Source organism: Rhea pennata, chromosome 12, assembly GCF_028389875.1.
Source record: "Rhea pennata isolate bPtePen1 chromosome 12, bPtePen1.pri, whole genome shotgun sequence".
NCBI classification, from domain to species: Eukaryota; Metazoa; Chordata; class Aves; order Rheiformes; family Rheidae; genus Rhea; species Rhea pennata.
Genome location: NC_084674.1, coordinates 20,447,873 through 20,463,672, shown reverse-complemented (window position 1 = coordinate 20,463,672; position 15,800 = coordinate 20,447,873). Strand labels below are relative to the sequence as shown.

General features: G+C 35.8%; 1 protein-coding gene across 4 annotated transcripts in view; it reads left to right on the top strand.

Annotated features, from left to right (window-relative positions):
• The window catches only part of IARS1 (isoleucyl-tRNA synthetase 1), a 96,792-nt gene that overhangs the window by 45,887 nt on the left and 35,105 nt on the right, over positions 1 to 15,800 (top strand). For all 4 annotated transcript variants that reach the window (XM_062585306.1, XM_062585305.1, XM_062585308.1 and 1 more), the window contains 5 exons: positions 2,593 to 2,719; positions 7,054 to 7,127; positions 7,500 to 7,694; positions 11,892 to 11,978; positions 12,642 to 12,725. In XM_062585306.1, coding sequence (XP_062441290.1) covers positions 2,593 to 2,719; positions 7,054 to 7,127; positions 7,500 to 7,694; positions 11,892 to 11,978; positions 12,642 to 12,725 — 567 coding nt within the window. The remainder of the gene's footprint in view (positions 1 to 2,592; positions 2,720 to 7,053; positions 7,128 to 7,499; positions 7,695 to 11,891; positions 11,979 to 12,641; positions 12,726 to 15,800) is intronic.

Below are 15,800 nucleotides of genomic sequence, written 5' to 3'. Positions count from 1 at the left end.
TTTTAAGGGTAGCAGGACAAGTGCTTCAAAATAAAAGATGTAAGAGTCCATATGTTTCCTGTAGTGCAGGTGCTCCTTTCTTTTTTAGAAACATTGTGTCTCCAAGCCCACCTCTTTGGGAAGGGTGCTTCTCTCTACACTGAAAAAGGAGACCCAGGAAACCTTGCTAAAGTTCGCTTATTTATATTTTCAGCACAGCTGCAAAGCATGCAGTAAAGCTAGAAGCCTGAAGAGTGGAAATTTTTCAGCATTTTGTAGCAATTGCTGGAGATAGATTGCTCTGAGCCACTGTTTTCTCTGTGTGTTTTCTTGTCCAATTCAACCAAAGCAGTCATTCAGAAAACATCCCAATAACCAGTTCAACATGGCAGAAGAGTAAATGATATCTACAGCACACTTAGAGTTGTACCAGCTGTATGAGTACTGAAGCTTTCTTGATATAAAATGTTTTTGGTTGTGTTTCTTAACTTGTGATATTTTTGTGTTTGTATTAGCTTCCGCATTTCCATATTTTTTCTACCTTTGTATTATTTTCAGCTTTAAAGTGAGGAAATTATATATGATCCCAGAATTATTTTTTAGTATGTTTCTAAAATATTTGCCACTTCATTTCTTTTCGCTCAACTCTTTTCCATTTTTGAAAGTAAGATTATAAGTAGCTGGAAATAAGAAACAGTAAGTACCATAAGAGGCACACTCAATCTCTGTGCAAGTATCATCATCTCTCTTTCCTCAAATAATTGGTATTCAGTATTTCCAGAAGGTGAAAAGAGGCCTTGTGAAGCATAGTTACAATCTATTTGTTGAGAGCGTTAGTTGTTTTCTGTATGCATCTTGATAAGAAATAGATTGAGAAGAAGTGTTTATTCTGAACGACTGAAAAATAAAAAATGTTGGCCCTTATGTGGATAACCAAAATTCTTGACTGCAGTTTTCTTATTTGCTGCCGTGTGGCAATGCTGAGATTACAGAGCTAGGTGTAGGGCAGGAAAAACTTGTTTCACAGAGTATGTAAAAATATATTTTTAGAGAAGTTTTTATTTTGATAAAACATTATGAAAATTATTTGTTTGTTTTAACAGCCTTCTGGATTTTAATTTTCTGAATTCTTATGCAAGTCTTATCTCAGCTTCCATATATGCAGAAACTTTGAATCTCATGGCATCTTGAAAGTATGCAAGCTCATGGATTAGATTATCTTCCTATCTGTAATATCATGTATCTAGGTGTGTGGTAGAGAGTGATATGAGGGTAAACTTATGACTAATGGTTTAAGGAGGTTAAGTACAGTCAACATGTGCAGTTCTCAAAAACAAAGAGCTGTTCTCAAGAAAGAGACTAGTATCTAAATTTTCAAGAGCAATTAATCAGAGAATATAAAAATATCAGCTACAAAATAATGCAGGTACTTCTGGAAAAGTTACACAATTCTAGTTTCATTTGTATTATTGTTAGCTTTTCATTCATAGCTTATACGGCTCTGTGACACTGTCTTAGTACACCACAGCTTCACTCTGTGACTAAACGGGGGCTGAGAGTATCACAGTGCACTGATGTGCCAGGACTTAATGAATACATGTGGTGGGCAGTCAACTTCCCTAGGTTACATTCTGTAAGCCCCCGTTTCATTTAAATACGGTCTACTTAAATAGGGATGCTGCATATTTAGGGATGAAGAGGAGCTACTGTTGACCTCAGCCCATTGCTTTTTCTCATCTGCTGTATAATCATTGTGTAAGCAATTAAATACTTGTTTCCATTATAAGGGAAAACAAATAATCAGTACCTAATCAAACCATCAAATCTCTTAGCATATCCAAGAAACTTGCTAGGCATCAGACTGATGTTACCTTTGAGCTCCAAGATACTTTCATGTGCTGAATATTTATTAACACCTCTTAGAATCCGGTAGCGCTCAGAAAGAGGGTTTTTTGCAGTAGGCACTGTTGTTGGCCATGTAATACTCTGCTTTTAATTGGCATTAAAAAAAAAGAGAGATGAGAAATAGGGCAAAAAAGCACTTTTGTAGAATATAACAACCTGAGATTTATCTTATTCTCAAAATCTAGAAGTGCTGTAAAGATACCTGGATGCTCATATGTAATGCAAGACACTTATTGATGCTACTACTCAAAGCTGTTACAGCTTTCGTAACGTGATTCCAGATCAGAATTGGTAACTGTGTGTAAACTAAAGCAAGAGCAGTATTATCTATTCTTACTTATGATCTTCCGATTTTGGACTATCATGAAGACTTTTGGACACTATTTCCTCCTTAATGGATCTCTTCTATTAGACACATCTTTGCTGCTTTATTTTAAAATAAACTGAACATGGTATTTCTTACTTCTGAAGGTTCATCAAAGATCAAAAAAAAAGGCAGAAGAAAATTTCCTACTGCCTTTGTAGCCGTAAAGCATATAAGTAATAAACAGAATGCCTCGCAACAGCAAGTGCGTTAATTTGAACGTGCCTCAATTCATGCAGTGTTTAGTAATTATCTTGCAAGGTGTAAGAAAGTAAATATAAACTTTGCTATTTTTCTTTTGGATTAGTTGTAGTGAGAAAATACTTTTCTTATTTTCCTAATAGGGTTCCAGATTTTGTGAGAGAAAAGCGTTTTGGGAACTGGCTTAAAGATGCGCGAGACTGGGCTATATCTAGAAACCGATACTGGGGAACACCCATCCCTTTGTGGGTCAGTGATGATTTTGAAGAGGTGAGTAAGCAAACAAAAGTTTCTAACTGACAGAAAACCTTCTCTGTATTATGAAGTGAGTGCTTAGTTTGGTAGGCTATTGTTATATCTTTAACTTTTGCAGTCTTCAGTGCCTACTAATATATCTTAATTGTACGTGTGTTTTTATAATCCGTGATTAGATAGGTGTGTCTGTGCATGTATGTGTGCACTTACGCACGTTTTCCTCACCTTTGTTTGAAAATTGCAAGCTATTTTTCTTCTTTTCACATTAATTCTAATGTGATCTTTCCTGGATGAATTTGCAGTAATGGCAAAATTAACGGAATCAACAACTGCAGTGAGAAAATGACAAGGAAGAGATTTATAATCAGTCCTTCTAGTGTGGTTTTGAAATACTGATACTCAGTTGCCTAAAGCCAAACAAATTACTGAAGATGTGAAAAATGGTCTACCATAGTAGAATGGCGAAAATATGTAGTGGCAATATTACAAGTTTGAGTGTAGCAGAATGTACCAGTGTGAATCCAGTAAAATGATGAGAATATATTACAATGCTACAAATGAGCTTAAGTTGTAATGTCAGACTGTTTCTCAAGGTAAAATGGGACTTCTTGCTGTGTGGATTAGTTCCATTAGACACATGATAAGTCTTCCTTATGCTGGAAAGAGGAAATGGGTAAGCTGTGTTAGGATGTCCATGGAAGCTAAATACAGGTGGCAGCACCTCAAGTCTTTGTTTATGCCTCCCTTGATCTGAAGGATTTTTTTAGACACAAGATCTCAAATTGGAGGGGGGGGGGATGAAAAAAGTATTTTACTGTTTTAAACTGTGCTATTGCTTAGATGTGTACCATGAAGCATTTCTGTCTCCTTATTTTTAGGGTTAATTTTCAATAACAGTATATATTTTTGTGTGTGTGTATGTGTATATATGTTATTTTCAATAGCAGACTTTGGAAGAGTAACCTTTCTCTTGAAATTAAGTGCAAATGTTCCTCAGGGCTTGGCATTCTGGATAATGATGAAAATGCCCACAGATCTGTTATATTTTTTTCTGTATGTATTATAAAATTCTGTTTACTCTAGAGACGGAACGTCATGGTTCAATAGTCTAGTCTTGGCCACATTCTGGCCACGTTAAATATCAAGATAGGTATGTTTTTATATTCACTCCCTTTTATCTGGGGAGGATGTAGCTTAAAAATTAGATTTTACATTGGGAACAAATGCAAGACTTAGTCACTCAAATTCCTGACTTCAGTTTTAATGTGGCCTAATACCATGTGAGGTTGCTGAGCCTCTTTGTATCTTTTCCTCAAAAGAATGATTTGCATATAATTATGCCAGGCATGTTAAATTCCAGAGAAGTTATAACTTCTTATTTAATATATATTAAAATGAATGAATTCATACAAAAGTGAACTTTGTTACAAATCAATATCTAATGTCCCCCAGTTTTATTCTAACTTTTGTTTTAGTTTTATTTTAAGGTAATTATCCCATAGAGATGCATAATGGAGGGTAACTTCTTGAAGCTTGTGTTTATTACTCAGTGTATTTCTGTAGACTGTTTAAGCTTAAAGCTGTAAAGCATTAGCTTTCTCAGGGTAGGAACACATTTCATTTGGACTAGATAATATTTTACAGCAACCAAGTTTATAAAACAGACTGGTGAGTTTTATACAGCTTGTGTGTATTTGATACTGTTAAATACTGATGTTACAGAAATTCTTTGACTGGTCCATAGTGCTTGTCACTCATTGGAAAAGTGTGAATCCTCCACTGGTTTTGGCGTACTTAGTCTTTTGATAACAGATATGGGAACGGAGGACTCTGGTTATGCCCGTTTTAAGTGTGAAGGAACTCTTTTAGATTTGTTTCCAGTCTGCTTTGAGCCTGTTCTGCTGTGGTTGGTCAAGCTGTTCCCTGCCTGCTGCTTCATGCTGACCTTACTCAAGGTTTCCTTCACTGATTAGTTTTCAGAAGATCCTAGAATGTTTTGTTTTGCTGATATGGTGATACACTGACTGGACTACTTCCTTTCTGTCTATGAACACACCTGATTCCTGGATTAGCAGGTCCTTAACAGATCTGAAATGACAAACCAATAAAAGCAAACATTCTTAACGTAGACTGTAGAACTATGCCACTGGATCATTTTGAGATGCATGAATGGTCCAGGTTGACTTCAATCTTGCTACTTACATGGATATCTCAGATGCTTCAAGTTATAATGCTAATGAACACTTCATTTATTCTTTTTTAACCTTGAACTCTGGTTTCAGTGCTGCAGTAACAGAGTTAAACAGCCCTTAGTCCCAGCTTTTTATTTCCATCCTTGCTGTCCTCTATAAGATGTTGATATAGCTGTTTTTGTAGCTGATCTGCCTGAAAAATAAAATAGGGAAGGAATTCCTATAAAAGAAAAGAATCTAAAGCTATTGCTTTGATTTGAGGGCATGAACTGGTTTGTTCCTAGCAGAGACCGGTGTGAGGTTTAATGAGAGGGGTTAGACTCAATTGCTGTCTGCTTGCTGAGTTGTTCTCATGCTTTTTTCTGAAATACTGAATGTGAGCTCCTCCTGGGCCGCAGTGGCTCCATCCCTGTGACTTGGGCGGAAGCCTTCTTTTTCACTCCAGTGATAAGCGTTCTTCTCGTGCTTGCTGGATTTAACATGTGGACTTCTGGGTGTTTCCTCTGTGTGAATATGTCCTGGTAGGTACAGTTCTGTGAATACATCTGATGCTCACAGTCTTACTTGCTTGTTGAAATGCTTGGCTCAAAAAACAACTAATGGGCAGCTTTTTACTCCACGTATAGTGTGATAATATATTCAAATGCTAAAATTTGCCAAGCTGAAGTAGCCACTGTGTCCCAGGGTGTTTTACCTGCACTGCTGTTGGACCCTTTTCTTTTGCTAGTAGTGGTGAACCAGCTCTTGCTGCCTGTTCAGTTACACTGGCACAATTGTTTGTGAGTGAAGAAGTGATGTAAATTAGAATCATTTTGGTGATAAATACATATTTTTAATCTGGATTAATTCCTCGGCATGGTTTGCTGTACAAACTTGCATATAGTTGTTCTTGACCATCATAATGATCATCGTGCTTTACTTTCAATGCAGAAATAAAGCAAGTATGTAAGTAATGAAAAACTACATTTTGAAAGTGTTTTAACAACCAAACACAATGATTAATAATCCAGATCCCCATTTGACTTGAATTGGGGAAAAAAAACAAAAGTGTGTTTTTATCTGCTCAGCACTTTGACTTTTTTTTTTTTTTTGAATTAAATATACCAAACCCTTTTGGTTTAATCACAGTTTTCATGTATATGTCTGCATTTGTATGTATTTCAGGTTGGCTGTAGGAATTGATCAGTGCCCTAACTTCTGATATCCTAAGAGAAACTTTGAAAATTATCTTGCGAAAAATGTTTAACCTACTTACAGTTTTTGTTCATGTTGGTACATTTAACTCCTCGTCTGTTAGATCTGCATGTCAAAAGCCAGTTGGTTATTTCCAAGGCAACTCTAAATTGGAATGATAATGTGTGGGATTGGGCCTTCGATATCTGGACCAGTTTTGCAGCTTGTGGATCGTGACTCCTGCTTCATTAGAGAGGGTTGCAAGGCTCTAGAAGTGTTAAACTTGATTAAGACTTAAAGCCAGCTATAGGAAGCTTTGCTTTTCTCCTTCTCTCCTACATACAGTTTTTTTAGAACTGTGTGTTTCATCAACATTTCGTGATGTCAGTGCAAATCTGTTGCGAAAGTTTTTTGCTGTTTTGCTAGATGTTGTGTTGGTGCAGTAAAAATGAGAGAAATCTGTGGCTTTTTAAAATCACCCCCTTGCTGATTTTAATTAAAAACATTTTTTGTATTACATCCACCTTGAATAAAATGCCATTAATGTGAACAATCTAGCGTACCTGAGAAGGAACACATTTAGTCAGTTGTGAGCTATTTTGCTGCTTCCCTTGGCCTCAGGAGATAAAGCTGGAATCTGAAAGTGCTATCTCTATAGAAGAGTCAAGATCATGGAGGTTTCGGAGTTAACAGTTTTACGGATTGCTTTTAAAACAAACAAAACCTTTGTTTGCTCTCTGCCAATGCTTTTTCTTCCAAGTCTCCAATTATTTTAATGTTAATTGTATTAAATCGGGGCTTTAACTTGATGCTTTCTGCTTTGTCATATTGAACAAGGGAACCTTGTTGACTTTTCAGTTGCTTTACAAGATATTACTTGACTTGATCTCCTGCTTGATGTCTTCCCCCCCCCACCCCACTCCCAAAAAAAGAAAGAACGTGCAGTATGCAAATTACTGACTAAATTTTTTGTGTCGCTTTCAGGTGGTTTGTGTTGGATCAATGGCAGAATTGGAAGAGCTGACAGGAGTGAAAGTTACAGATATCCATCGAGAAAGGTCAGTCACAGGGACTCTGAGCCTGTTGTTATTTTTCAAAATAAATAGATAAATAAAAGGTGAACAAGAATAAGAATCTTGGGTTTTGTTGAAGCCCTGGGAAACCAGTTTAGGAAGAATAGAAAGGTAGTAACATAATTAAGGATTTGTGATTAAAATGTATATATTCTTCCGTTCTTCTGTTTTAGACTCTCAGTATGAAATCTATAAAACAGCTTTGAATTATAAAAGCTGTTAATCATTCATTCTCTTGTAAGAATTACAAAGATTAAAAAACAAATAATTCCCATTTTACATAATATGTGACCATAATAAAGAACTTTTTTTGCTAGTTCTGGTTTAGAACTTACCTATCTTCTTTTTTTCTCGTAGTATTGATCATCTATCCATCCCTTCACGCTGTGGCAAGGGCTCATTGCATCGTGTCCCAGAGGTTTTTGATTGCTGGTTTGAGAGTGGAAGCATGCCTTATGCACAAGTCCATTATCCATTTGAAAACAAAAAGGAACTTGATGATGCCTTCCCTGCTGACTTCATTGCTGAAGGCATTGACCAAACCCGAGGATGGTAATTTTGTATAGAGTTACATAAAAATAGTTTTAGAGCTCTGGCATTTATTCTATTTTTGAAGTTTGTGAGTCTGGCTGTGATGACTGACATTTTTATTTATTTATTTTTCTAGATTTGTTAGGTTATTTTCAACGAGAGCTCTTGTTTCTCTCAGTTAGCTTGAATTATTGGTGTTAAGTAAGCTAAATTCCTTTACCACATAGTTGGCACTCTCCCTCAACCCCCAACCGAAGACCAGCAAAACAGTAAGCTGTATGCTTTTGTATGTGTGAAATTTGTGAAATTAGAGCAAGACTTATATGTACTCTCAAAGAAAGCAGGCTTGAGCAAGGAAACATCCGAGTCATAATCCTAAATAAAAATAAGTTTCATGAATAATAAAAAAAAAAAGCATCTTCATTTTGCAGCACCTTACTCGTAATTGAATAAAACCTGTTTAGACCCTCAAATCTGTTTGACAGTTAGGAACCACTTCCGTCTCATGTAGTTAAACATGAACTCCTCATGGCCTATTGGATACATACGTTTTCAGAATATAGCTGCATTTTAGCTTTCTGTTTAGTGCTATGTGTAGTATTTGTAGTGGATCATCAAATTGGTACCTCACATACCTCAGAATTAGGGCAACCTGTTAAATTTGGTGTAAAATCTGCTATGCCTTTTGTTATTACAGTGACTAAATACTCTGCTTCCTGTCCGGGTCTGGGCTCTTACCTGTATTTTCTTTTACTTTTTACAAAATTAGTCTTTATAAGGCTTGTTTGTGTTGATCTTTAATTCTGTGCTCCCCACGGTGGTATATCATAGTTCTAGTTGAGGTGGCTTTCAGTGTTAGTGTGAGTAAGCAAGCACTACTTGGTAGCTGGAATTCCAGCTGTAGAGAGATGTATTAATTTCATTCGCAGGTCACCATTTCATGCTTGCTGCTTTTCAAGCAATGTTGTTATCCATACGTTAAGTAAACCCTAGGTTTCCTTATTTAACTTCTTACGTTTTCTATAGCGTTGCATATAGCATGTGGATACAGCACTGTTAATTTGAGAAATGTTAATTTACTAGATGCATTTTATATATATAATATATAATATATATTTATATATATAATATATATATATATATATATAAAAGGAATTTTGCATTTATTTGCATAGGATTTATATAATAAAGTATGCATCTTTTGTGTCATCTTAGGTAAGTGATAGGTATCTTTTCCTTTACGTGGGAGGAAAAATGGGGACCTGCAGCAGCTGTGCTTTGGGGACTACAGGAAGCTACTACAGTGGTAAAATAAAGAAGGAATAGAGAAAAATAGCAAAAACATTGTAATACTTGTGATTTCATGTTTTATTAATATCCTTTATATAACATGGATCATTTTGCCCATGAAAGGAGAAATCAAACCTTAGAAGATGATAAACAGGAGGGGGAAATATCTGAAGGAATAAAAATTCACTTGAGAAAAATAACAAGTAAGAGATGATAAAGACGCATAAGATGGTTAACAGCATGTAAAAAAAAATGAAGTCAGAAGCTGATTTTTCTCCCTTCTATATTCTGTAAAAGGGAAGTGATCGTAATTTAGATGCGAAAAAATCAAAATGAATAATAAATATTCTTACAATGTGTAATCAATCTTAGAACGTGGAGGGAGCTATTAAATTGTAAAAATTAAACAGGATTAAAAATTATCTGCATGTTTATGTGGGTACAAAATCTATTCATATTAGTTGCAGTGAAAATACAGAAGGAATGTGGAATTTTAGTTTTCGGGGTTTATTGTGCTGCTATTTGAGATCGGGATGAAAAAGTGGATTAGTATGTGTCGCACTGCATTGTTTCTTTCAGTGCTATTGGCTGGAGCATGTGCGGGAGACATGACAGATGAAATAAGTCTGAACTAAGAGAGTGATCTTTCAGTGACTGTCCGCGTGGATATTTGAGAGGCTGCATTACAGTTGTCAGTGCCAGAGGAAACAGTGTTACAGTGGTTGGGATGACAGACTGCCAGTCTGGACAGACAGAGTGGGAAGGCCCTGTCCCTGACTTGGAGGCTGCGACAAGATTTATAGTCATAGTAAGGATGTGATGATCTACAGGGGATTCACAGCGGAAGGTTGCTGTCGTGAATTGTAGACTTGTGGAGTTACCCACAATGTTCAAGAACGGAGAAAATGGGGAGGAAAGCTTTCTCCCTCTTACGGGGAGGCGAGGAAGAGAAGATAAGCAAAGTAGTGGATCTCTCTTTCTGTATTACTGACTTTTTTTTAATGTATAGCTGTCAGCCAAACTAACATCTGTGAGGACATAACTGGGAGGCAGGCTCAGGTATGATGAATGGAATAAGATGTGGCAGAGAGATAAATCTAGGAAGCTGTCAGAAACAAATGCGTCTGTAGACAAGGTATTTGTGACATGGAGTGCCAAGAGCCAACCTATACAAATGTTTGGGATGAATGAGGTGTATTTTCTGAAGGACAGTCTGAAAGAGGATCAGGAAAAAAAAAAAAAGTAAGCCAATGGGTCACAGGATGTTAAAGGCAATCTAGTAATTAGCTTTGAGATACCTCATAGCTGAGGTTAGCATATTGATTATCATGTTTGACAAAACAAATACAATAAAAAGTTGTAAGAAGTTTTTGTATGTATTATCTGTGTTCATGGTCATATGACCAATTATGACACAAATGTCATAATTCAAACAGCTTTGAAGTTTTTTTTTTAGTTATGCTTTATTTTTTAATCAAAAGTATAAGTATTGTAATGATGTGAGAATTTGCAGCTGCTTTGTAAAAGCTGATTAAGGTTTATCAGTGATACTCATACTAAATACAGAAGTAGTGCTGCAATTGTGAGGAGCTGTAAGTCTGTTAGGCTTGATGTGTTGATCATCTGAGTAAAAGAGGTTTTTCTCGTGAAGGCTAAAATGAAGATGGGGATTTTAAGGACACGTATGTTTGTGCACGGGGAAGATTCTTGGTTAAAATTCGTCAAATTACAATGCAACTTAATAAAGAGCATTTGTGTCCTGTAGTGTGAACTGAGGTAATTCTGAAAGTTGAAAGACTGAGGGAAAAGCATCAGGGCTGTCAGGTAAGCCACTTCGTAAATGCAGTACAGCATACAGCACGCTACAGGGCTTTGGACCCTCAGGTGTCAGAGCGATGCTTTCCAGTAATACATGGCTCTTTGATTAAAAACCATCTTTTTTTAAAAGAAAAAATCGGAATATTCCAAAGTGTTTCTCTCCTAAATCTTTATGCAAATGAATTGTTCTGAGGTATAACCTCCTGTGGCTTAAGTCCAAATCAATTAGCTTTCATAAAATCATCTGCTGTTCTAAAGTTGCTAAGCGGTAGTCAGAATGAGTCTTATTTAACTGAAAGGGCTGTGCCCAGCCTCCAGTTACTTTCTTGAAAATAATTATTGCCAGTGCAGCTACAGAAGCTCGTGGATATCTCCTTTGGTGAAGGTTCTGTCTTTTGAGTAGAAAATTATCACATCATCTTGCACCTCCACTTAACTTCTCCAAATATAATCAGATATTGACAGATTGAACAATAGATGCCTGTGCTTGTTCCAGCACTGATTTCTCAAGTGCCTTAGATAGTTTGTAGAGTTACGGTAAATGCATCAGTCTCCCCTTTTTTGTTTTTTTTTTTTTTTTTTTTGTTTTGTTTTGTTTTGTTTTTTTTTTTGTCTTGTTAAAGTACTGCCCCTTGTTGTAGAGAACTCAAGGAAGTGGCCAATTCAGTCAGCTCAGTTTGATCCAGAGGAAGCTCTGCTTTTACTTGATAACTTGCTTATACTGTTAGCAGTATCTCTGTTCCGTTGTTAGTTCGGTTGAAGAATACATGCATAAACAACAAATAAGTCTGTATGGCCTACTGTATTATCCTGCGTATTCCTGCTTGATCCTGTGTTCTGAGGTTTAGAGTGAGCAAATAAGGAGCTCGCTTGAAGTTTGTGGCAAAGATTCAAAAGAGGATTTTTTGTTCATACATATTTTTCCTCGGTGTAGTATATTATACAGTTTGTTCAAGTGTGATCTATCAGCCCAGGAAGGCTGATAATTAATAGTAGTAAGCAGTGGCAAAAGTTGTAAAGAGAATTGCAGTATTTTAGCTTTTAATACAGAAAAAGTTTTGTCCCTGAGCAAGCTCAAGATAAACTTTTTAATCGTCTGTTTTGTTTCAGGTTCTACACTTTGCTGGTGCTGTCCACTGCGCTTTTTGGAAAGCCTCCTTTCAAGAATGTAATTGTAAATGGCCTAGTTCTTGCCAGGTTTGTATATTAGTCCTTTTCTAAATGGATTTTTTTATTCAAATTGCAGATAAGTAAATTGCAAATTAAATCTGAGATGGGCTTTGGAGCTGATAAGACTTGTCAGGGTGATACTAGTGCCACAGGTAAGCAACATCTGAGAGCATGAGATTCATACATCCCAGCTATGTGATGCACTTGGTTATTTCCAGCAGGATTAATCCTGCCTAGTGAAACAAACTAGTAACAAGTCAGCATAGGAAGGCATGGGAAATAAATGATACCTGTCATGCAGAGAAAAGGAGGTAACTTATTTAAAATTACATCCAAAACAACATTTTTAATTATTTTTATTCTTTTATTTTCACATTTTGCTTTGCCAGCAGGTTAGAGGAATTGATTCAAAACGAGGGTGTTTTTTCTTCTATCTTCTCCTGCTAGTTTCTCTAGGGAAGACTGATTTTTCTGCTTGGATTTGTAGCTTGGGAGCCTGGTGTCTTCAGATGCTTTCATGGGTTCAACAGTTGCACTGAAATGGTTTATTAGTATATTACCATGTGTTTGCTACCAAAAGCATTATAGGACAGGAAAAATTAAGCTGGATTTGAAGGGGGGAATTTCTTTCTTGCCTCCATGTGTTGCAAGAATTCTAGGAATTTATATCTGCACTCTGATGTTTTCTAGTGATGGCCAAAAAATGAGCAAAAGGAAGAAGAATTACCCTGATCCAATGAATATTGTAAATAGTTATGGAGCTGATGCACTAAGGTAGGGTTTTTTTTATTATTATTTTTAATGTAAAATCTAGCCTGTGAGCTTTCTGTTCGTAGCAAACATGTCCAAGAAGAGCTGCTTATGGATGTTTGACAATTGGCAGTAGCAAGGAAGATAATTTCAGAAACATCCAGAGCCCTATGGTAGCCAAATACTGAAAGAGTGGATGACTCAAAGAATTGGCAATAGTTATAGAGCCTAGACTGTCTATATCATTAGTTCATCTCTGTCAAGGCTGGTAATACCTAATGTTGATGTGCTATCTTCAATCTTTTTGTCAGAAAATGAGTTTAATTGGTACAGAATGATCCTACTCAAGCTGGTACTCCTTGGTATTGCAGCTAATAGTTCAAGTTTACCCAGTGAAAATTTGAATTAAATATTTATGAAATCATTAAGTGCTGATCAGACAGATTAGAGCCACACTTTTTCAGGTGTTCTGTTAAAATTACACAAATATGTAAATGTAAATACACAATAGCCTGACATTTTGGATTAGATTCATTAACTAGATGCAGAAGACCTCACTTTGAGGTAAAAATACAATGAAGACATTAAATGGAGTTTGTACAGTATTTGCATTTTTCAAGAGGCATATAATTCTTACTACATAAGAAAACCACTATATGGTTGTATATACTTAATTGTATGTTACAACTATATGTAGTAATTGGGCTAAACTAATACTTAGTGAGACTTTTTTGTTCATTAAATAAAAGATGGTACTTGCTGTGTTCTAGATCTTTTAAAAAACAGAAGTCCTTTTTTTTTTCCCAGGCTTTAGTATTTAAATGACTGGGTAAATGTATCTTTCCATATATGTTTACAATGGAGATCTATGTGGACTTTCTATATTTGATCAAGATTGTTCTTTAGTAGTAATCAAGGTGTATTTAATACAATATCAGTGAATCTGTGGGTGAAGCAATATGATTGAAAAGGATTGGAGTACTCATATTTGGGATTTTTAAATCACAGATGGCACTTCAGTTTAAAAAAGAAAAAACATCTACCTTTTCTGAAAAGTATAAAACCCCAAAACTCAAGCCCCCAGAAGTTATGTTTCCATTATTCATATTTTTGTGATTAAAAAGTCAATTCATTTTTCTGCCTGTATACTCATTCTTTAATGTCACATTTATTTATACATACACCCACAGAGAGTGTAAAAAGCATTACAGACTAGGTTTATTTATGGAAGGAGCTCTGCAATTCAGTTGTCTGCACTTATTCACTGAAGCGCTTGATGTGTTCTGTTTATAGAAAAAGCTACAATTGAATTCTTTTTTCCTTGGCACTGCTTCCCTGCAGAGTTACTTTAGCTTATGCAGAACCTTTTCTGAAGTGTTTTGAAGTATCCTCAGCAGTAACTTGATAAACAGATCAGCAGAAAATTTACGTGCAAGCTGTTTAAGTGAATATGAAATTGAATGGAAAGGGCAAACAGAAGAAATAGCTTGATGGTACCAATGAATTTAACTGCTCAACCTCAGGCTTCCTGAAACTTAAATCCTGTGTGAGATTTGTGTGAAGAGCCAAAAAAGGTTATACTTTGGTATTCCTGAGAGCTATTCCTGAGAACTCTGACTTAAGTTGGAGAGGTATCAAAACTGAAGTACAGTGGAAAGCAAGCCTTGGCATGTCATGCTATTTAACAGCCCTTTGCTGTCATGCGTTCTGAGCTAGGTACTGCCATTGGAAGTAACCTGTGTTGGGCTTTTCTTTCATGTAAATGCAGAACAAATAGTGTAATGCTACAGACTACTGTTCTAGTCAGCTGAAAGAAGAGGTTTTTTTTGTTTGTTTGTGGTTTTTTTTTTTTTTTTTTTTTACCTGTATGGTAGTATAACAACTTGATGGTTGTGGCTTGATTTGATTTTTATTTTCTACCTTATGGGTTATATTACCAGGATTACCAGGCTTAACAACATTGACAAATCCGCTTTAATCAGATGTCTTATTTTTCTTTCTATATCATAATTAGTATAAGCACCTCTGCATTGGGGTAGTATGAGAATTTAATGTATTTTTAACACTAGCATGTTTTAAGGCAGTGTAGATTTGCTTTTTTAAAAAACAACAACAACAACAAAACCAACCAACCAAAAAACCTGGGAGAGCTACAGTTTTCTCAGTTTCTCCTCCTAAAAAGCTATCTTGAGGAGATTTCTGATACTCAGATTCTACAGAGACCTCTGCTGAGGTAGGTGTAAAGTTGCAATTTAGTAGCTACTTTACGGTTCTGACTAATTCACATTCCTGCCTCCTGAGGAAGAAAACAATGGAGACAATTTGAAGGTGGCCATGTATTATGCAAATGCCAAATTTGTAAGAGGCCTGTAGAATCCCTAGTGCCAGAAAAGTTCTTGTATTAAGACCAAAGTTATGATTTGTTTCAGAAGTTAAACATAAGTAATACTCACGTATACAATGAAGTGAACAGACGGTTTGATTTAAGTATACACTTACAAATTATGATTTCATTTAAAGACTTACTGGTTCTATATCGTACCGAACTGTTCTGTGCTTTTGTACATTTGTAATCTGAAATAACTTGTCATGATAGCATTTTGAAGTAGTGTTCTTAAAATGCTTATTGTGCCATTGATACTTCTGTGTTACTGTCTGTTTGCCCTGGTAGCTGCATTTTATGTGGTAGGGTCTATGCAAGAAGCCCTTTCCTTAAGAACTCCGGTCTGATATTCTTGAATGTACTCTATCAGCCCACATGAAGATTTTGAAGTTTCCTAAAGGAAGTGCCTATAAAGATATGTTGTTTAGACTTGTGATTTTAAAAGTTGATTCAAATGTGAGAGAATCAGTTAATAAATTCATTTTTTTGAGAAATGCTAAAATCTTTAAATTTGAGTTTTTGGTTTGTTTTTCATGTTTGGAAAATGAAATGAAGTGCAGCTAAATTAAGTTCTCACTCAAGCTTTGCTTTATCCGAGTAAGATGTGGGATTTTTTTGAGTTAACTTGATAGATACCAGTTTTTCTGCAGACCGTATTTGTTTGGGGAATAAGATGGGATAATTTACAAAGATGAACTTTTCTGCTAACTCAGCTG